This window comes from Meles meles, chromosome 6 (assembly GCF_922984935.1).
Source record: "Meles meles chromosome 6, mMelMel3.1 paternal haplotype, whole genome shotgun sequence".
NCBI classification, from domain to species: domain Eukaryota; kingdom Metazoa; phylum Chordata; class Mammalia; order Carnivora; family Mustelidae; genus Meles; species Meles meles.
The window spans coordinates 136,135,193-136,156,022 of NC_060071.1; the positions used below are offsets into that span (position 1 = coordinate 136,135,193).

The window sequence follows — 20,830 nt, forward strand, 5'->3', positions numbered from 1 at the left end:
CCAGAATTATGATTAGGTTCTTTCTCAAATCTATCTGTTCTTTTTTCATAGTGTCCTGTTTAATTCATTGTGTTTCTACTCCTTATTTATCTCTAAGTCTTTCTGTTTGGAGCACAGGCAAATCCACATGAACCCAGTCTACCATTTTTTGAGAAATCTAAATTACCTTAATCATATCTAAAAATAAAAATTAGAAGATTGATTTGGTGGATAAATTGTGTGATAGATTGATACAGGAAAGGTTTGAAGCAGGGAGAGCAGTTGAAAGACTATTGCACTCGTTCAAATAGGAGAGGATGAGGGCCCAAGTCATAGCATTGGGAATGGAAGGGAGAATCAAGAGGACCTGAGCAACAGAAAGTATAAAAGGGATAAAGGAGAAAAGATAAGATAGGATTCTGAAGGTTCTAGCTTGGATGACTGGAAGGATGGTGGTGCATTGCCCGAAGAAGGAAGTAGAGGAGGAGAGGTACACCTGCCTGGGGAGCTGGATTATGAGCCTGGGTTTAGAAGCATTGAATGTGCCTTCAAGTGGAGGTGTCTAATGGATAGGCAGACATACTGATCTAGTGCTTGGGAAAGAAGCCAGGGCTCTTTGTACCTATCTGGGAGTTAACAGTGTATATATTTTGATAATATCAGAAGCTGGAGAAGGGTCTAGCGGAAGTGAGTGTCTGGGGAGAATATGAAGAATAAAAAGAGGAGAGCAAAGGGTGGAGTTGATGGAACACCAGCATTCGAGGGCATATGTCTTGGCAAAGGTCTGGAAAGGTACTGCTGAAAAGAAGAAACTGGAAAGGATGATTGAAAATATTTGGTCAGACTGAGAGGAAGAAAATCAGGAAAAATAATATCGCTAAAGCCAGTGGAAGTTTTAAGCAAGAAGGAAGTGGTCAACAATAGCCACAAAACTTGAAAAGTTGGGTTTGCAGTCATGAGAACGGTGGTGCCGTGGTGGAGTCTGTTCCTGGGAGTGGGGGTGCAGAAAACTGATTGCTATGGGTCCAGGAGGGAGCGGAGGGAGAGGAGGTGGAACTGAGTAGACCGCTCTTTCAACATCTTTGGCCACATTCAGGAGAAGAGAGAGAGGGTGATAGCTAAAGGTTAGGAGTGGTCTGAAGTGTAGGTCAGGACACAGGGTTGAGGAAAGATTTTTGATTGTTTTCAGATGGAAGAGACTTATGCATGTCTGTAGGCTAAGGGTGAGAAGACATTTGAGAGGAAGAGGCAGTTAATAGCACCAGCTTTTGGATTACCATGAGTTTAGCCCTTCCAAAATTGCCCTTTGATCAGACAACCTTTGCTTTGCTTTCCTCAGTGCTCGGTCTCCCAACACAGCCTTGTTCTCCCAGGCTGCTCCTCCTAACTGTCTTAAATCCAAAAGATAGGATCTGTTAGAATCTTTTATTGTAATTCAATTCCTAAGTATTTAACCAGAAAATTATAATAAAAACTTTTCCCAACGTGACTTCAAAGACTACTGGTAAGCAGTTTACTTCAAATTGAAATAAAACTTATGGCTTCAGAAAATCTTGATTATGTTAAGTCACACTGATCAGGAAAGATTTTGTTGATTCTGGAAGAAGCTGGAACAGTTTTGGTGGCTTAAAAAGGAGATAGCTACTTGGATCTCAACAGTTGAAAGCTCATGAGTATTTTCTTTCTTTTTTTTTTAAAAAATAGGTTTTATTTATTTATTTGACAGAGAGAGAGAGAGAGATCACAAGTTGGCAGAGAGGAAGGCAGAGAGAGAGGGAGAAGCAGGCTCCCCGCTGAGCAGAGAACCTGATGCGGGGCTCGATCTCAGAACCCTGAGATCATGACCTGAGCCGAAGGCAGAGGCTCAACACTGAGCCACCCGGGCACCCCTCATGAGTATTTTCTCTCAAGTTCTGTCCTCTAGCCTGATGAATGAGCTTTTCAAAATATTATTTAAATTATCTAGCATTAATTGAACTACTGAAATGTGAAATGAACAGAGAATATGATCTGTCTCCCCCTTATCAGGCTTAAAAAATGGTATTTCACAAGTCCCAGATGAACAAGCACAAGAGAGAACGGTGAAGAGGTTAGGTTTGATCACTGTCCACATTGAGCTCTGTTAGTGGGTCAGGTATTATGAGATGACTTTCTGTGTAGGTTTGTTTGGAGAAGTACATGGCTTTTGAAAAGTACATGGTATCTACCCCCTAGCTCTTGCTAACCGTGCTTATTTATGAGCATGGTGGACTAGAGTGCATATGAGGAAAGGGGGAGAATTTTCTGAGTCTGATTTAAGATCTCTCATGTTGTACTCTTAGGAAGGTGATTTATACACATCACCAGTTCTAAGAGTGAAAAAATCTTATGTTTTCTCAAAGAAATTATTAAATCTGCCTTATCTCAGAAGAGTTTTTAATCACTAGAGGTTAAACAGATTGGTAGCATGAAAAATAGTGTCTGCTTTACATTTCTTTGAAGTCCTTTTGTAAATATTAACAGCTGCAGGGGTAACTACTGAAAAGGCTACCCAAGGGACAGAGGTATGCTAGTGGGGAGAAACTTCTGAACAAATTGCCTCAGAAAATAAGCTTTTTGACCTGAAGGGAATTGTAAAAAAAAAAAAAAAAAAAAAAAGATGCCTGTGGGAACTGAAGTGACTGCTTATGTTCACGATATAGCTAAGTGCGTGTCAGACTCAGTGCCCAGTTGTGTTGATGACCATGGTGTATTTATCCCGTTTGTGTGTAATATTACACTTGTTTTGGCTAAGATCATGAATACAAACAGCCTCTTAGTGAGAAGTCTCCCTGATACTTAAGACTCAGTTGAATCATCAAGGCTGCTCTCAGCAGTTACATAACCTCCTGAGTTATGAGCTATCTCTGGAGGAGGTTTCAGTAGCTAAATATATTCTCTAGTCAGTAGGAGTTCTATTAAATTGTCTTGGTATTTTCTGATTCGAAGTGCCTCACAACAAAAAAATTATTTGCACCTAAGTGCTATACTGTTGGAACTCTCTTCTTTAGGGGGTGTATTTTTAAACTATAAAAGGATATAAAAAGACAATTAAAACAGAGTAATGCCTATTTTCCTTTCTGCTTTGTAGGAATTTATTCGAGAACAAGTAGAGGTAAGCCTTTCTCTTATTTCGGGGTTTCACACAGAGACCCTACACACAAAGGCTCTGTTGTCCCATTTTCCCTTTCCCATTAATGAAGAATGTGTTTATGCATTAGCTACTTCAGACCACAGGAGCCATCCAAGGGACTTTGCCACTAACTGTCCAGAAGGTGTTGGCATCCCAAGCCTGCCACGGTAAGATTCAGCACGCCAGCTAGTGAGTGCTTCTGTATGCTAAGCACTGGCAGGGGTATGACCGTTAGGAAAGAAGTAGAAGGCACAGTTACTACTCACTTCTTGGAGGGTACAGTTTGGATCAAGAAAGTGTATACACTAAAAGTGAACACTAAAAAATTGCTTTCACAAAGCAAAATACCAACACATACATTTGACCATAATTCTGACTGACATATATGTGTAGAGGAGTAACTCATGGAGGAGATGGATTTTGAGTCAAGCTTTGAATGAGCTGAGGGACGTGGATTCCTAGGATAGAAAGGAAAGTTTACCGCAAGAGGAAGAAATAGCCCATGCACAGACTGAAAGGCAGAAACAGACTAGTTATATGAGGAACAGCAGAGAATACCAAGGACACCAAGAAATTAGGCTGGTAAGGAAGATCGAGGCCTACAAAAAAATTTATGACTATTGTATAATTATTTGTTTAATGTTTGTCTCTTACCTGTTAGACCTATTAGATCATAAGCCTGTGAGGGCAGAGACCATCTCATTCACTGCCTGGCAGAGGTCCTGCTACAATGTATATACTTAGAAGTATTTGTTGACCGAGAGAATTAATGTACGCATAAAGGGAGGTTCTGACCACATGAGAGTTTAGATCAGGAAGATGATTATGGAAATAGAAAGAAGCAAATAAAATGGATATTGTAGGGAATAATCAGAGATCTTGGTGATAGATTGGCTAAAAGATGACCTCGATTTCACAGCCTGTAAAAATACTGCCCTTGCCTCTTGAGGAAAACTCAGAAAGCAAAAGCCTAACAAGTTAAGGAATGCCTCCTAGAGGGATTAGAAAGACAATGATTCCATAGGGAAAAGCTAAAGAGACATAGGTTGGTCCTGAAGCCTTAGTTTCATCCACAGTCAGTAAGTGCCAATTTCAGGCAGTCTTAAAGTCACATGAAAAAGCCTAAGAAACCTTTTACTTTCCCAGATATTTGGCTCTGGCCCAGGGTCAGGATTGGTTTCCCACTATACACATCATAACCTTCTTGTTTCTGTCTTTCGTTTAGGGGCCATTAAGTTTAATGATGGGCTGAGCCCAGAGGAGAGCTGTCGCCTTATTGAAGGCCTGTCCCGGTGCCAGCTGCCATTCCAGTGTGCTCATGGGAGGCCTTCTATGCTGCCCCTGGCTGACATAGAGCACTTGGAACAGGAAAGACAGGTACAGTGATGACCGACAGGAGAGGAGGGAGCAAAGTTTATCTCCTCTTTCTGGTCTAGCTCCTATTAGTCAAATGTAATCTACCTTAATCCTTTCCAAAATACAAAGAGTTTTATAAAGTATGCATTGAAAGTTTATTTATATACAATCTCACCATTTCATCTTCTACTTCAAATTCAACACAGATACTAGGCTACACTGTCAGATTACACACAAGATGCCTTTGTATTTTATAAGACCCTGAACATCTGTTGTCTCCTGGCTCTCAGTTTGATAAGATGTAGAAGTTCGCTGTGGGGCTCCAGAAAGTTGGTAGAAATACAGCAAATCCCCTGCTAGCAAATACAGTCTATAAACAGCCATTTGCTTGATGGTACGTGCTATAAGTGGGGCCCTTGCTGGAAACGGTAGCCATCTCTGAGGATCTCTAGAGTTATGATTTGGGGATCATTAGACAGGAAACCAAGCTTAGGAGATTTTCACATTATGGTTTGGCCTTGATTACTCAACAACCCAGGAACAATGATGTGGGTAATACAATAAAGCCCCAGAGTGGTTTAAATTAAAGAACATTTTCTGTTCTCGCTATAATCTTAAATGAAACAGAACATGAGAGCATAATAGGAATGTCCATGTTGCTGCTTTCCAAAATCTCTTCTTTTGCTTGCCTCTCTTGTAAGGGCTAGAGAATCTTCCTTACGTGGAGTTTTCTGGTACTTTTGTTTTCTGATACATCCAGTAGACTCTACTCCATTAAACTTACTGTTTCACATAACAATGAAAAAAGGTTTTGTCCTCATTCCTGAAGAGATGAGAATCTAGTTAGAGTTTGTAGTCCCACTTATCCTAAGGAAATCTCTCCTCTTTTCTGAATCCAGAAATTAGAATTCTAAACAGATTGGAATAACCATAATTAAGAAATTTTTATATGCTCCTTGGCTCTTTGTGATACATATGGGAGTTATTCTGTTTCTTCCCACAGATTAAACCCAATCTCGCTAAACTTCGCAAAATGGCCCAGGCCTGGCACCTCTTTGGAAAAGCAGAAAGATGTGATGATGCAAGGCAAAGCCTGGAGGCATCCATGCCTCCTTGTGAGCCACCGTGAGAACAGAACTATTTATCTATAAGGAACCAAAGGGATGCTAACTCTATGCCTCTGAGCAGAGAGCATGAGCTGTAGGTACCCGCAGAGGCCTGAGTTGGCCGGTGCCCCCAGGCAACATGACGGGCCAGTCTTGAGTAGATGAGCCCTCCAGCTAAAGCCAGTTAGTTCATCTGCAGCCCTGGACACAGGCGGTTGCTCTATAATATCTACTTTTTATAACTTATTTAAAGATAAAATTTCATGATTAATTGGTTCATTTGTGGGGTTTTTTTTTTTTTTTTGGTGGGGGGTAAAGCGGTTTGGTTCTGTTTTGTAATTTTTCCAGCCTCACAGTTGGCATTGATGTGATTTGCCTGATGTTGAACTCCCCAGGATCGAGTCTGCCTTCCTACACAGCCCATAGCCACGCTCCATTGGTCCCCGCCTTCCTCCCAATCTTCTTCACTTCCTGCTGCTGCTGGCTTTACATTCTAAATCTCAGACTTAAACAGCTTCTCTACACTCAATAAAAACATCCCCTGCAGTCTTCCATTAGGCCTATAGTTAGATTATTTTAGGGATTAAAAACTATTGGTAGAGAGAAACAAGGACAAGGATAGAGTAGAGAAAATTTGAAGTCCTGTCCTGATTTTTTGTCTTATTGCCTCTTTAAAATCTCATTCAGAGTCTGATACTGTTTATATCCCAATTGGTAAAATGGTGAGAGTACTATGAACTTGTTTTTTAAAATATGATTTTTTGTGGGTATTTTAAAAAATATCTCTTTATGTGAAAGCAATTTTCATATCAAAATGCAGCATTCATTCTTTCAACCTAATTGGGTATGTTCTTTGCATTTTTTCAGGAGACAGTGGTTCTTTTGGTCCCTTTCAAGTCCTATCTCAGTTTTATTACAGTATGCCTATCTAATGACCTCATAATTTCACTTAGGACCAGAACTGATCTTTGCACAAATGCTTGTTATGCCACCCTTAAGCTGTATTTCCTCTGCCTTTTTAAAAGGTTTGATTTCTGGTTAATAAGATTCAGTAGACTAAAGCCTTGTAGAAGGACAAAAAGAAAAGCACAAAACTAGCTGGCAATGTTTATTGCAACTGGGATACTGTACAATGAGAAGGTCGTTGCAGTGAGAATTTCCACTTTTGTATTTTGCAGCTTGCTTAAATTGGCCTTTGTACCAATGGAATGATTTTTCTCATTTTTAATACAGGAAACAAATTTGTGCTCATGGAAGAAAAGTTTGTTCACCAGTAGCCCTGCAGTGAATCTTACAGGAGCAATGAAGTATTGCATTCATTAGTGTGTGTCTCAGAGAAGGTTCAGGAAAAGCCTTCACTGGTTTTCAAGGGGATCCTTGTAGAATTACGTAATCGGAACCCTGAAGAATAGGCACCACTGTCTAAAAATGGTCTTTGTTCTTCTAAATACATATAAACGGTTTCATAGACTGGGAGACATGACCTTAGAAAGGAGGGTGTTTTCAGGGGATTTGCAAGGCTCTCAGGGACTCTGCCTCCAGGCCCAGTGGGGTGCTGTGGCCTTGGGACCTCAGCCTCCACTCTCCAGAGCTATACAGAGGCCAGCTGTCCTGGGAGTTTAAACACTTTTTTGGGTTCAACCAATGTGTGGTATTAAAATAAGTATTACGATACCTCTTATATTAGGATGATGGTGTGCAGTTTCAAAATGTTTTGCTATAATCCCAAACCACGTTTTTGTTTTTGTTTTTGTTTTTTCAGAATAGCAGAGGATTAGAAAAAGTTATCCATAAATTATGTAACCAGTCTTCCTGGCTAGCCTGACTCAAGTAATGGAAGAGATAATTACCCTATTTTAATAATTTATAAACTCAGTTGCATACATCAGCATAAAACCAACCTATTAGCCAAAAATATCTAACATTACTTTTGTTGCCTTTTAGAATTTTGTTCTTTCTTTTTGTTTTAATTTTTATTTATTTATTTGACAGAGAGATATACTGAGAGAGGGAACACAAGCAGGGGGAATGGGAGAGGGAGAGGCAGGCTTCCCACCAAGCAGGGAGCCCGATGCAGGTCTCGATCCCAGGACCCTGGGATTGTGACCTGAGCTGAAGGCAGATGCTTAATGACTGAGCCACCCAGGTGCCCCTGTTCTGTTTTTAACTTACCTGCCATAGAGCAAAGATATATTTAATTTTCTTTTTTTTTTTTTTTAAGATTTTATTTATTTACTTGACAGAGATCACAAGCAGGCAGAGAAGCAGGCAGAGAGAGAGAGGAGGAAGCAGGCTCCCCGCTGAGCAGAGAGCCTGGTGCGGGGCTCAATCCCAGAACCCCGGGATCATGACCTGGCCAAAGGCAGAGGCTTTAACCCACTGAGCCACCCAGGCGCCCCTATATTTAATTTTCTAACACATGATAGTAATCATTATCATGGTACTTTAAGGTTTATAAAATAATTTTTGCATACGTCATTTGAATTTCTTGGCAACCCATGAGATGAGATGGTGTTCTACTTCTCACTTTATGAAGTGATTTATTTAAGATCACACAGGTACTAAGTAGTAAAGCTGAGAATGGTAAACAAGTTTTCTGGCTCCACTAACAAGAATGTTATCATTTATTAAGGCATACTATATACCCAACTTTGTGTACATTATTTCTAGTCTTTACAACAATTCCGTTAGCAAGCTAGTGTCCTCTTACAATGAGACTACTAAGCCTCAGAGAAGTTTCCCCTTTTAAGAGAGTCAGAATTCAGAACCGGATCTATGTGGCTTCACGTGGCACACTCCTTCCCATTGTTAACCCATGCTGCCCGTTTATTTCTAATTTGTGAGGGACTTAACCAGTTTGTCAACTTCAACTTTGTTAGACTCTGGCTGGTGGAGACTTCATTAACTTCAGAGTAAAACTTGACAGATGCCGTGTGCAATGAAGCCGCCCTCCAGGGTTCCTTTTTTGGGAACATTCATCACAGTTTTTGTTTTTTTTAAAGATTTTATTTATTTATTTGACAGAGACCACAAGTAGGCAGAGAGGCAGGCAGAGAGAGAGGAGGAAGCAGGCTTCCTGCTGAGCAGAGAGCCTCATGCGGGACTCAATCCCAGGACCCTGGGACCATGACCTGAGCCAAAGGCAGAGGCCTTAACCCACCGAGCCACCCAGCCACCCTTCATCACAGTTTTTTTGAGCAATAAGGGTACATGCCTGCAGAAATCTTAACTTTAGTCAGGGAGAAGACAAGGAAACTGATGATTGAACGCGGTAACTTCCTCCAGGCTTAGGGGTCACTGAGTTCCAGCTATGTCGCTTTTACTGGGATAAGAGGAGATGATGGTTCTGTCAGAAATTAAGGCTCTAGGGGCACCTGGGTGGCTCGGTGGGTTAAGGCCTCTGCCTTCAGCTCAGGTCATGATCTCAGGGTCCTGGGATCGAGCCCCGCATCGGGCTCTCTGCTCAACGTGGAGCCTGCTTCCCTTCCTCTCTCTCTGCCTGCCTCTCTGCCTGCTTGTGATCTCTGTCTGTCAAGTAAATGAATAAAATCTTTAAAAAAAAAAAAAGAAAGAAAGAAATTAAGGCTCTAGATGGTAGAAAGAGCTAGTATAGGAAAAGCTTAAGGCAAAGCTTAGAGTGTAGGCTAGAAGGGAGGGGAGGGACTGGGGAGAAGGCTAGGTAAAGATCCAGAACCTAGCTGGGGATCTGGAACTCCATGAACAGTTGAGAATGGGGATGTTCTAGCAATCACGTATCAGATCAAGGAAAGAAAAGGTCAGACACAAATGAACACATGGATCAGAACCTAACAGTGAAAAAGAAAAACAAGGCAGCCAAAACAGGGGCGGAGCAGGAAGGGGGCCCAAGACTGAGTTCTAGAAATGTGTTAGGGGGCTGAGGGAGCCATGTGCGGTGAGAACAGATGCAGCCCATCAGTTCCTAGAGAGCACTGACAACCATGCTGGGCTGAAGCCTCAAGAGGGAGCCCGCAGTGGCATATCCGTCGGCATATCCGAACGAAGCGGGAAGAGCAGTTTCTGGCACAAAGAGCCAGACTCTTCCAGTCCTCTACCTGAAGTGCCACCCCGTTCTAGGAAAACCTTTACACAAGCAGGTTAGCGAACTGACCGCTCACTATGTTTGCCATTATCTCTCATGCCCTTTCTCCCTTTCTCATGTCGACAGGAAGACAGCAGCAAAGTGGACTCAGAAGAGAAGGAAGTTTGGGGAACCGAAAATCTAGACGATCTTTGCCAATTAAACCCTTCCTTCTCTTCTCCACTTATCATTCAGTAACTAGATGTGTAGGTCCCTTCTAAATGTATCAGAATTTGTGGGGATATAAAGAAAAAAGAGGCTCTTCCCTGGCTTAGGATTTTTCAGACCGTTGGATCATTTTCACCCCCTTCCCGTTTGTCATAGAGCACTCCATGCTCGGAAACATCTGATAAAATGCAGGCAACCTGATCCCGGTCCAGGGGATTTGAGTGTCTGTGGAGCCTGCAAGCTAGCGTGACTCCAGCAGCAGTGTGAAGAAGCTAGATTTGGTCCAACTTTACTCTTACAACTGGCCCGACTAAACAACTTAATCTTATTTACTGCAAAAGCAAGGAGTATGCCGTGGTGGTCCCCTATCCACCTCCCCACCCCCCAAAGAAAAAAAAAGATGGTTCGGAGTTCGCTACTGCTATTAGTGTAGCCTTTATTCATGGTACTTTGTTGTGCCTCTTTTAGAGTAAACCACAGAATTTTACATATAAATTATGAATTTTAGGAATCTTGTCAAGGTTTCAAGTAGCTTCCTCCTTCTCAAGACAGGTCTTAATTCTAAATGTAACAGGCCTGAAAAAACACTCCTGAAAGGCTCCTTCTCTTCAGCTCAGTATTTAATATAAACATCAGGCAATCACAGTTCTAAATGTGGTTAGGCTCAAAGGCGGCCCTCCATTGTGTGAGTGTCGTGCAGAAGAAGACTGAAAGCTTAGACTATAAGCTCTTTATTAATAATTGCTTAGCCATTGCACAATAACCTGGAACAGCTGTTTGGTGAGTGAAAGAATAATTCAAAGCAAAGTAGGCCAGATATAAAACACTTCCAAACCACATTTCAGAATAGCTCCTTTGTGTCCAAAAGAGGTGCGTGCCTGCAGAAGGAGTTTTGCGAGCACAGGTGGATAGTATGGGGCCTTTATAGTAATTACGTCACTATCTGGTACTATCTTTATGTCAAAATGGTTCTGATGTGCTGAGTTCTACATATGTGGTGTTATAGTCACGTAGCTCGATGATGGAACTGTGGGACTGGCAGCCTTCATTACCCCGAAGACTGATACGACGGATTGCTTTGAGAAATGGTTTCGAAGCACATCTGTGAAACGTATGATCCTACGGGTACTAGCATGTATTTCTTTGAGGTATCATTTTACGCTGAAGTTTTCCTTGGTGGAGTATTTTCAAAGACTTCTCTTCTGAGACTAAATTAGGAATTTCTGTTCCTTATTTGAGTTCCAAGAATTGTGCCTTTCTTGCCCTCCGCCCAAACTGGAAGATATAAACCGTGGGAAAAGTGTCTTTACAAACTGTATTGAGTAACTCTCTAACTTGGTTTATTTAGCGTATTCAGGAGGACTTTTACATCCATGGAGTCCTCTTTCTATTAATTCTCAAGCTAAAGGTACAAGTTTTTGACCTTAGTTTCCGGGTTCCGCCTGCAAAAGCAGGGGCAGGAGGCAGGCACAAAGGCCAACACGTAGGAAGTTAACACGGAACCCCTGTCTCTCCCTGTTCAGATCAGGCTCTCGGGTTCCAATATTTACTCTTCCTCAAACAGGAAAAGGGAGAGAGGGAAATAGAAAAATGAGGCCTATAAATAGCTTTGTGGGATTTGCTTAATTGAGGTCCTAAAGAGCTTAAAGAATACACATTGGTGTATTCTTCTGTCCCAGAAACTTTAAGAGTTGACCAAAACAAGACAGTCTCTACCCTTGTAACCTTCATCCATCTCACTTATGCCTGGGAAGAATGTGGGCGCTAATTTTAGATCCAGAGACTAAGATGCACAAAGGACAAGTATCATAAAGCATTTTTGGAGCCAGAAACAGATTTAAGTTCCTTGACTCACTGTTGCTTTTACTCCAGACCACACAGTTGTACCCAAGTGAATTGCTGTTAGGATTGGTGCCTTCAGAGGAGACAATTGCTCATAATTGGTAGCTAGAAGCCACCTCACTGAGAAAGCGCAGGGTCTTAGATGCTTTAAGAAATAATTGACAGACTGAGGCCTGAGTGAGTCAGACTCTTCTGAGTCATAGAGCCTTTAGGTCTGTCTTTCAGACTGACCCTCTTCAATCTCGTTTTTACCCTCTTTCAGGGAAGACAAAGGCCTTTAGGCAAAGATATACCTCAAGTTAAGGTCAATGAGTAGAGACCTTTCCCTCATAGCCTGCCTCTGGCCATTATTTACCAAAGTGTGATTATCAAATCACCTGTTAAAATCCCTTGGGGTCCTCATTAAACAGGCAGACTCCTGGTGCTCCCTCCCTCCACCCCACAGAGGATGCCGCAGGAGCTGGGAAGCTGGCCTGTGACCAGCATCCCGGGGGTTCCTCAGCATACTTGTCTGCCTTGGATCTCTGCCCTGGACCAGTGGTTCCCAAACATGGCAGATCCTCTGGATTACCTGGGGAGACTTTTTTTCCTTTTTTAAAAAGATTTTACTTATTTGAGAGGGAGAGCGAGCTGTGGGGAGGGGCAGAGGGAGAGAGAAGCAGACTCCTTGCTGAGCAGGAAGCCTGATGCTGGGCTCAATCCCAGGACCCAGAGATCACAACCTGAACCTAAATCAAGAGTTGGATGCTCAATCAACTGAGACACCCAGGAACCCCTTCTTTCAGACTTTTATCCTACTGCATGTACACAGTTTTGTTTTAATGAAGTAAAAGTCATATTATACATAAGGCTTTGCAGCTTGACTTTTTCCTAGCTTATTTTTAGTTAACAGTATTAAAAGGACCTCCTTACAAATCTGTCCCCTTTTTTTTTTTAATAAAAATTTTACTTATTGACTTGACAGACAGAGATCACAAGTAGGCAGAGAGGCAGGCAGAGAGAGAGGAGGAAGCAGGCTCCCTGTCGAGCACAGAGCCCGATGCAGGGCTTGATCCCAGGACCTGGGATCGTGACCTAAGCCGAAGGCAGTGGCTTTAACCCACTGAGCCACCCAGGTGCCCCTGTCCCATTCTTTTTAACACAAGGTTCACAAAGCAAATGCCTATGGGGGTTAGGCAGGTAATGTAAATGAGTTAAATGGGAGGGACTGCAGAAAAGTTTTTCCATTTAATGGAGTCAGAAGCTGCCCAGCTACAGCCAGCTGCTACTACTTTGGAAACTGCGCCCAGAATTGCCAAAGCTTATTTTCAAGGCAAGCAAGAAATCTGAATTTGTTTAATGTGCAACCTCCACATTTTTCTTTTTCTTTTTTTTTTTTTTTTGCATTTTTAAATATTGGTAACTAAATTAAATACAGAGTGAACAAGACAAATCGTTTTTAATCCAAACACTGCCCTTAAGCCACCCTTTTGAAACCTGTACTGCAGTGTATACATAATGTTCCACAGTGTGTCTCACTTGCTTTAAGCAGATTCCCAGGTGCCATTCCAAAGATCAGATAAAATGGGTCTGGGATAGAACCCAAGATGGCACATTTTTTTAAGCTCCCAGATGATTCTGACGATCAAAAAGGTTTTGGAACCACTGTCTTACATTACTAACAAGTTGTTTGGTACCACTCCCAGTGAATTAGGAAGGAAACTGTAAATACTTTTGCATTCTGTTTTAGCCAGTTCCCTCTAACTACAGCCCTCTGAAAGCACAAAAAGGGCTCTGCCGCTCCTGTTTCAGACTGTTCAATCAGAGCAGAACAATAAATAAACTAACTCAGGAATCTTCAAGAAGCTTTTATTGGCACAGCCCAGGAAAAGGTGTGGTAGCCATTTCTGAGCAAAAACCTGTATCCCAGCAAGGTCTTCAGTGTTACGTTTAACACCCCACTGAACCAGAAAGCTTAAGTTCCTGAAACTTAAGTTCTAGGCTCCCCAGGTCACTAGGAGGTTAAGAGGTTCCCCCACCAAAAAAATTTTTTAAGTAAACTCTATGCCCAACGTGGGGCTCAAATCCACAATCCCAAGATCAAGAGTCACATGTTCTACCAAATGAGCTGGCCAGGCGCCCCAAGAGATTCCAAAATTTATAGGTCAAGCCCCGCTGCTCCTTGTAAGATCAGAAAGGCAAGAGATGGTCTTGAATGTGCATCCTGTTCTGGGATGACTAAAAGGGCAGGAAACAGTATTAAGTTTTTTCAGATTGACTCCAGCTCACTCCCCAATACAAGGACGATGTTTTCAGCAATCACACTGAAGTCCCTCTCCATTCTGTATTTGGCTAAGCAGCTTCTGCTTAGGATGGGTGGTGGTCATAGGACATGATCATCAGGATGGTAGAGTTCACTCATCAGGCGGTAGATGTAGGAAGGTGCATTCCCACCAATGTTGGAGATAAAGAGGGTAATGAGCTCTGGGGGAACGTAGTCAAACACAGGGCAGTGAACGCTGACCTTCTCCAGAATGTCCCCTGAAAGGCAATCACATATGCTAAAGATAAAAATCAAGGATCCTGCTCCAATAAATGAGCACACAGATTCTAGGCTCAACAGCGCACGCATATGTGCTACCCCAAGAAAAGGAAACTCAGCAAAGTACAAACCAGAAGAGATGGCTTCACGCCATGACACTCCTGCTTCAAACTCTCCAATGCCTTTCCATAGCCCTTAGAATAAAATTCCATCTTGGGAGAGTAGCCTTCAAGATCTGGCCCCTCCCCCACTGCACTACACTAATCAGAATTCATCCCACTCTCCCTCGTGCTCATTGCTCTCCAGCTATATGAACATCTTGTTCCAACTGGCTAAGCTTGGACCCAACTCAGGACTTTTGCACCAACACCTGGGAGACTCTTGATCTTTACATGGTGGGCTCCATTCATTCTGGACCCAGCTGAAAGGTCCTCTCATTTAGACCCCTCCCCCACTAAGGTAGTCTCCTACCACTTCCCATCACATCAACCTATTTGTTTTCTTCCCAAAATATCCAAAGACCTGACATATTCTTGTCTTTCTGCTGCAACTGAGTGTGAGCTCAGTGGGAGCAGGGCCAATCTGTGTTGTTCTTTATTATATCCTTAGTACCCAGAATAGTGCTGGATACATAGTGGGTACTCAAAAGATACAAATAATCCTTGAAAAATGTGTAAATAAATGGATGAAGGTATTCAACTTCTAAGAATTAGCACCCCAGGTATGGTTTAAGGGCGCTTAAGGCCATCTCATGTTGATGAGGTGGCAGGCTCACTGAGCACAGCTGCTGCCTTCAGAAGTCAAAGGGACCCCAACACATGTAGGTACCCAGGTTACAGGCACGTTTTAGAGTAGAAGCCTTTTAGAGCATGCTTCCTTTGGCAGCCATGTCACCAAAATGAGTCCCTACAGCAAATGAGAATGAGTACATTTTCCCACTGGGTTGCTGCACGTGTGTCAAGCAATGCGCAAAGCCACACCCCATCGATGCTGCATGACCAACCACCACGGCCCCAACCGTCAAACACATGAGTGTCAGAACAAAATGAACACGGACTAGATGAGGTCCCACCGCACTCAAAGATGCTAAAGAGAAGTCCCCACAAGAATTATGATAAAAAGCGCAACCTGGCAGCATTTAATCCCCTGACTATCAAAACAAAAGCAAAAGACCAAAACATATACATGTGCACACGTGTGCGCGTGTCCACACACACACACACACACTCTTCTGTACCTTCTGTGAAAGGCAGGACTTCTTCAGGAGCAACAAACTTGTGAAAGGAATCTTCTTCATTAGGGAACTAGACAAGAAAAAAATTAAAAAAAAAAAAAAAGGAGTGAGAGAGATCCAGCAAATTCCACTTTTAAGTATACACCCAAGGGAAATTAAAAAAAAAAAAAAAGGCATGTCCACACAGAGACTTGTACACCAATGCTTACAGCAGCATTATTCACAAAAGCCAAAAGGTTGAACAACCCAACTGCCCACCAACAGGTGAACGGATAAATAAATTGCGGTACGTCCCCCAAAAGAGTATTATTCAGCCACAGAAAGTGCTGTGCTATAGCTACGAACCTTGAAAACATCATGCTATGTGAAAGAAGTCAGAAACAAAAGGCACATGTTCTATGACTTCTTTTATATGAAATATCCCAAACAGGCAAAGCCAGAGACAGAAAGCAGATCAGTGATTCCTAGGAGGAATCACGGGTACAGGGTGTTTTTCTGAAATCATGTATGTAATGGGTACAGGGTGTTTTTCTGAGATGATGACGTTTTAAAACCAGAGAGTGGTAGTTGCACAGTGCTGTGAATGTAGTAAATATCCTTGAACTGTACATTTAAAAATGGTTAATTATATGTTATGTGAATTTCGCCTCAATTTAAAAAAGAGACCTGCAAATAGATTGGAATTTCAGAGCAAACAGCTTCTATCACTAATGAAATGGCTCTTCACTTGGTAATACTGCTTATATTCAGGCTACAGAGGACAGTCCCTCCAACGATGACAAAACCGATTCTGTGTTCCACGTTTCAACTTGTTTGGCATTTTCAGAAATGATCAGTGTGGTGGGTGATGGTGGCAATGTCAACAAAGGGCCTTCCCTAACAATGTCCCATCCTGACCTTATAATTTTGATTTCTCAAAGCTGACAAGTTATAACTCTCAATATTTTTTCCTGGTTCAAGACTTCTGTGGCTTTTTCCAGCGTCTAAGGGGTCTAATCCATTGAGTAAAGGCAGCTAAAGAGAAGCCTCAGAGTGAGTAGGTTGAAGGCCCAGAGTTCAAGCCTACCCTTTGGCTTCCTTCTCTCTGTTGGCTACAGACAGACAGACATACCTGTGGGGAAAGCTTGAACATGGGAGCACAAACGATGAGCGGAGTGGAATGGTGTTTTGCTGCCAGTGCTAGAGTGTGAGTTCCTGTCACAGCTCTCAGGGCACCGTTGGCCAGGATTGTCTTTGTGCCAATGATCACCTTTGGAACAGGAAGCAAAATGTGAGTCATCTTAGGGATAGAGCCTTAAGTGGACCACTGGGCACCAGAGGCTAAATGCCCAGGCCTCAGTCTTGTGACATCGTGAGGGTCACACACTAGTCGAGGAAAAGGGATTCTATGGTAAGGGCCACGTGTTCTAGCTCAAGAGTGGCTTCCCAGGGCGCCTGGGTGGCTCAGTGCATTAAGCCTCTGCCTTCGGCTCAGGTTATGATCCCGGGATCCTGGGATCGAGCCCCGCATCTGGCTCTCTGCTCAGCAGGGAGCCTGCTCCACACCTCCCACACCGCCTGCTTGTGATCTCTGTCAAATAAATAAATAAAATCTTTAAACAAACAAACAAAAAAGAGTGGCTTCCCAAAGAAAGAATGAATATTGTATGTGATAGGTAGCTGCACTATCTCTTGCTCTTAGCCCTGCCTTTTCTGGAATCTATATGCAACACCTCCTGAGAAGCTAAGAGCCTTACTAGTCACCATCCACTACTGTCAAGCTCTCTGAGCAGAAGGCAGGAACCCTCTACCCAATGCCTAGCAGCTGTCACACTTAGCTTAGACCTATTTCATTCTCTTCAATGCTTTCACCAAAACGAAGCTACTTGGGGCAGCTGGCTGGCTCAGTCAGTAAAGCATACATTTCTTGATCTCAGGGATATGAGTCCAAGCCCCATGTTGGGTGTAGAGATTGCTTTAAAAAATAAAATTTTTGTTTTGTTTTTTTTTTAGGATTTTATGTATTTATTTATTTGACAGAGAGAGAGAGAGAGGGAAGGAGAGACAGACCAAGAGAGAGGGAACACAAGCAGGGGAAGTGCAAGAAGGAGAAGCAGGCTTCCTGCGGAGCAGGGAGCCCGATGTGGGGCTCGATCCCAGGATCGAGCCCAAGGCAGACACTGAATAACTGAGCCACCCAGGTGCCCCAAAATAAAACCTTTAAATAAAATAAAACCCGGGTGGCTCAGTGGGTTAAGCCGCTGCCTTTGCTCAGGTCATGGTCTCAGGGTCCTGGGATCGAGCCCCGCATCCGGCTCTCTGCTCCGTGGGGAGCCTGCTTCCCCCTCTCTCTCTGCCTGCTGCTCTACTTGTGATCTCTCTCTCTGTGTCAAATAAATAAATAAAAGAAAAAAAGAAAAAAAAGATTTAAAATAAAATAAAATAAAACCCAAAAATAAAACCTTTAAAACAAAAACAAAAAGAAGCTACTCTAATGAGGAACAATGATACAGATAAAGGGAGAAGAAATCCAGTTATATATTAAAAAGGCACAAGTATACTTTCAAAAGGCACAAGAAGCTTTCTTCTCTTCTCATGGATATTATAGGAGGGAGAAAAAAAAAATCAGTATTTTAGAAGTATAATCTTCCTGAATTCAACGTAACTCCAAATACACCCACCTTGTTGACTCTTGACATAACAGCAAAAATGGCAGCATCAGTCATGACAGTTGTCTCAATGCCTGCTTTGGACAAATTGACTGCCATTTCATGACCCTGCAATAGGAGAAAGGCCTGACGTTAGAGAGAGGGTGAGCGAGAGTGGAAGGCATCTCCAGTGGATTCTGGAGAATTCTGTGATACTGGGCACAGCCAACACACAACTGCCAACAGTTCATTTCTTTTTCTCCTCATGGTAGGTATTCTCTGGCATGCTGCAGGAGAAGCCAATAAATGTTGAATTTTCCACAGCAGCACTAGGGCAGCCACAAAACTGGAAATACTGCTTGCTTTGGTAATTAAGGAGCACTGACAGGATAGCTCCTGGCTCATTATTTTATGACCTCCTGCATCCTTACATATTTCCTTTCTAGAGACCTATTATTTATGTAGGGACTGAGTGAGGTCAGCCCAAGCATCAGTCATCCCCAAGGTAATTTACTCTTTTGATTCCTAAGAGAACCAATGCGTTTCTTTTCTTGGACCCAGCATTTCCCCTAACCTTCCTAAGCCGATGTTTAAGAATGATGACAAGGATGAGCAACTTGAAAATTCCCTTCATGCTTTCCTTTGTCTTCTCAATGTCTTACTTATCAATTCGAAGGTGGCATGGAAGCCCAACTATCGCTTCTTTAGTCCCTCCTTTTTCAGTTTTCTTAGGAGCTCCAGCAGTCCCCTTACCTGACAGAAAGGAGCACATTCTGCCACAATGACATGGAATTTCCTCTTCCGGGCAGCCTCTTTGAGGAAGGCCTCTACTGTCCGGGAGAAGCCAATGGTCATGATCACCTCATTGGAGTGGATGTGCTCCAGAGCCTGGGCGGCAATATTCTCTGTAGTCCCTTCTGCAAGAACAGTCGGTTTGGCAAGGGAAATGTGAAACTGCCGTGCCACAACAGAAGACAAACGTGATAAAACATGGAAAGAGACAGGTGCCCTTCTCACAGACGGCCCACATAGCAGACACGGGTAACACAGAGTGAAGGGACTTAATGTGAAGGTCATCTTTTCTTAAAAGTCCCGCTCCTCTGCGATCTTCTACTTCCCAAGTTCTCAGTCAACCCTTCCCCAGTGACACCAGCTCCTTATAATCCATTTTGAACACAATGAATTCAGGCAAAAAGTGGTCCAATTTGGGAAACTGTAAAGTGCTGAGAGTGGGGTAAACAGTGTCCCCCTAAAAGAACTCCTCTAAAAGGTAGCCGCCACATGCCCACCTGAAAAGGAGGCCACAGAAGAAAAACAGGGGAGGAATTTGGAAGTAGCAGGGCCAGACACAGAGACCCAGCTTCTTCCTCCCTTGGGGAACTCTGCAATGAATCTACGCAGGTCTCCTGGGTCATAATGACAGTGGGAATGGCAGTGGCACATCCGTGCATATAAAAATTCAAGAGGAAATTCAGGGAAGAAGAGTCTATCATCTGTGGTTTTAGGGAGTTCATCTTTAAAATGAAAATAAAGCTCTGTCCTAACAGTCTCGGCAGCAGTAGACCTGCAGTCTACAAAGGGCTGGTCTGTAAGGAAAGGCAGAGAGGGCTATCTTAGCCCTGCCACCTGTTCCAACCCTTTCTCTTAATCAGGATGGAAGACAAAGCTCGGAGAACCACAGACTGGTTTGCTCCTCTCTCTGCTGATGAACAACTTCCCGGGTCTTCTCTTCCCTCCTCTGCCTGTAACCTGTCCTGTCCATCAGGGATCAGGACTCTTACCGAGTTCCACAAGAAGCTCATTAATTGCTTCAATGATGTTGGACTGGAGTTGGGCATAAGGGGAGCTGAAATCCTCGCTCAGGCCTTCGGATGTCAAGAGTTTGTGCAAGGACTCCTGCTGATCGCTCTCATCGCTGCGTCCATGGAGTCTAAGGAGGCAACAAGAGCCAAACAGGGGGGTGGGCTGAGGTGTAGTCACTTAAGTAACAGGAGCTGCTCAGCTCCACCAAAGGCTTCAAGCAGGGAGAGGGGCTTGTGCAGAAGGCCCACATCCTGACCTTCCATACTCCTCCCGGATGATCCTGAGCACTCTCCGCACCATGTTGCCCACCGTGGTCTCTGAGGGCTGTGCAGCCGTCATCCTCTGGCCTTCTCGGCGGATCAGTTCCATCAGCTCCCCTGCAGACCGAGGAAGACACAGAGAGGGCACCAGCGCGATGAGGCCCGGGGGACTCTCCGCCTGAGGACCGGGGTCAGATAGTGGCGAGGAACGCGACAGAACTAGACCTGCCTTACCTGCGTTGGTCCAGCGGTGGTCCGTGATGATCCGGCGCAGCAGCCCCAGGGTCTCCCGAGCCATGTCCTCGGAGCTGCGCCGCCCGCCGTCCCGCTTCAGGGCCTCCACGAAACTCTCGATGCTCTCGTACAACTCCGAGCCCCTCGCCACGGCTCCCGGCATCTCGAAAAGAGCCGCCTCGCCGGCGGAATAGACACCTGTACGACCTCGTCCCTTGCACTTCCGGGGCAAACGAAGTCGCTTTCCGCTCCGCGAGGAAAACGCCAGTCCGAGGGACCGCAGGCCATGCCCCTCGGCGTCACGCCCCGCCCCCTCCATCTGCCGAGCCAATCAGAAGCTAGGAGTTCGAGTTACTGAGTTACCGCAGAGTGACCGCGAGTCACCGAGGCTGGAGGACCGGAAGTGGCCTTTCGGGGCTCTTCAGACGCTGAACAGAGGTGAGCGGTGAG

The 20,830-nt window shown here is 43.8% G+C and overlaps 2 protein-coding genes across 5 annotated transcripts in view; one reads left to right on the forward strand and one right to left on the reverse strand.

The window, feature by feature from the left end:
* Positions 1 to 7,626, forward strand: part of MLH3 (mutL homolog 3) — a 29,533-nt gene extending 21,907 nt beyond the window's left edge. For all 4 annotated transcript variants that reach the window (XM_046009128.1, XM_046009132.1, XM_046009130.1 and 1 more), the window contains 4 exons: positions 3,089 to 3,112; positions 3,219 to 3,297; positions 4,356 to 4,507; positions 5,490 to 7,626. In XM_046009128.1, coding sequence (XP_045865084.1) covers positions 3,089 to 3,112; positions 3,219 to 3,297; positions 4,356 to 4,507; positions 5,490 to 5,615 — 381 coding nt within the window. In that variant the 3' untranslated portion in view covers positions 5,616 to 7,626. The remainder of the gene's footprint in view (positions 1 to 3,088; positions 3,113 to 3,218; positions 3,298 to 4,355; positions 4,508 to 5,489) is intronic.
* A 5,909-nt stretch (positions 7,627 to 13,535) lies between these two features.
* EIF2B2 (eukaryotic translation initiation factor 2B subunit beta) lies at positions 13,536 to 20,615 on the reverse strand. Its single transcript, XM_046010221.1, has 8 exons — positions 20,381 to 20,615; positions 20,143 to 20,263; positions 19,865 to 20,013; positions 18,837 to 19,000; positions 18,117 to 18,212; positions 16,568 to 16,705; positions 15,460 to 15,526; positions 13,536 to 14,221 (listed from the first exon to the last, which is right to left on the reverse strand). The coding sequence occupies exons 1-8, from the start codon at positions 20,541 to 20,543 to the stop codon at positions 14,064 to 14,066; spliced, it is 1,056 nt and encodes a 351-aa protein (XP_045866177.1). The 5' UTR covers positions 20,544 to 20,615; the 3' UTR covers positions 13,536 to 14,063.
* Positions 20,616 to 20,830: the final 215 nt, after the last annotated feature.

Bases quoted from the DNA above. Each gene is read 5' to 3' on its own strand.
- EIF2B2 (XM_046010221.1), bottom strand. From the start codon at position 20,543: ATGCCGGGAGCCGTGGCGAGGGGCTCGGAGTTGTACGAGAGCATCGAG. The intron at 20,264-20,380 runs GTAAGGCAGGTC...CTCGGTCTGCAG, and splicing joins CCACCGCTGGACCAACGCAG to GGGAGCTGATGGAACTGATC. The intron at 14,222-15,459 runs GTACAGAAGAGT...ATTGCCTTTCAG, and splicing joins AGTCCTGCCTTTCACAGAAG to GGGACATTCTGGAGAAGGTC.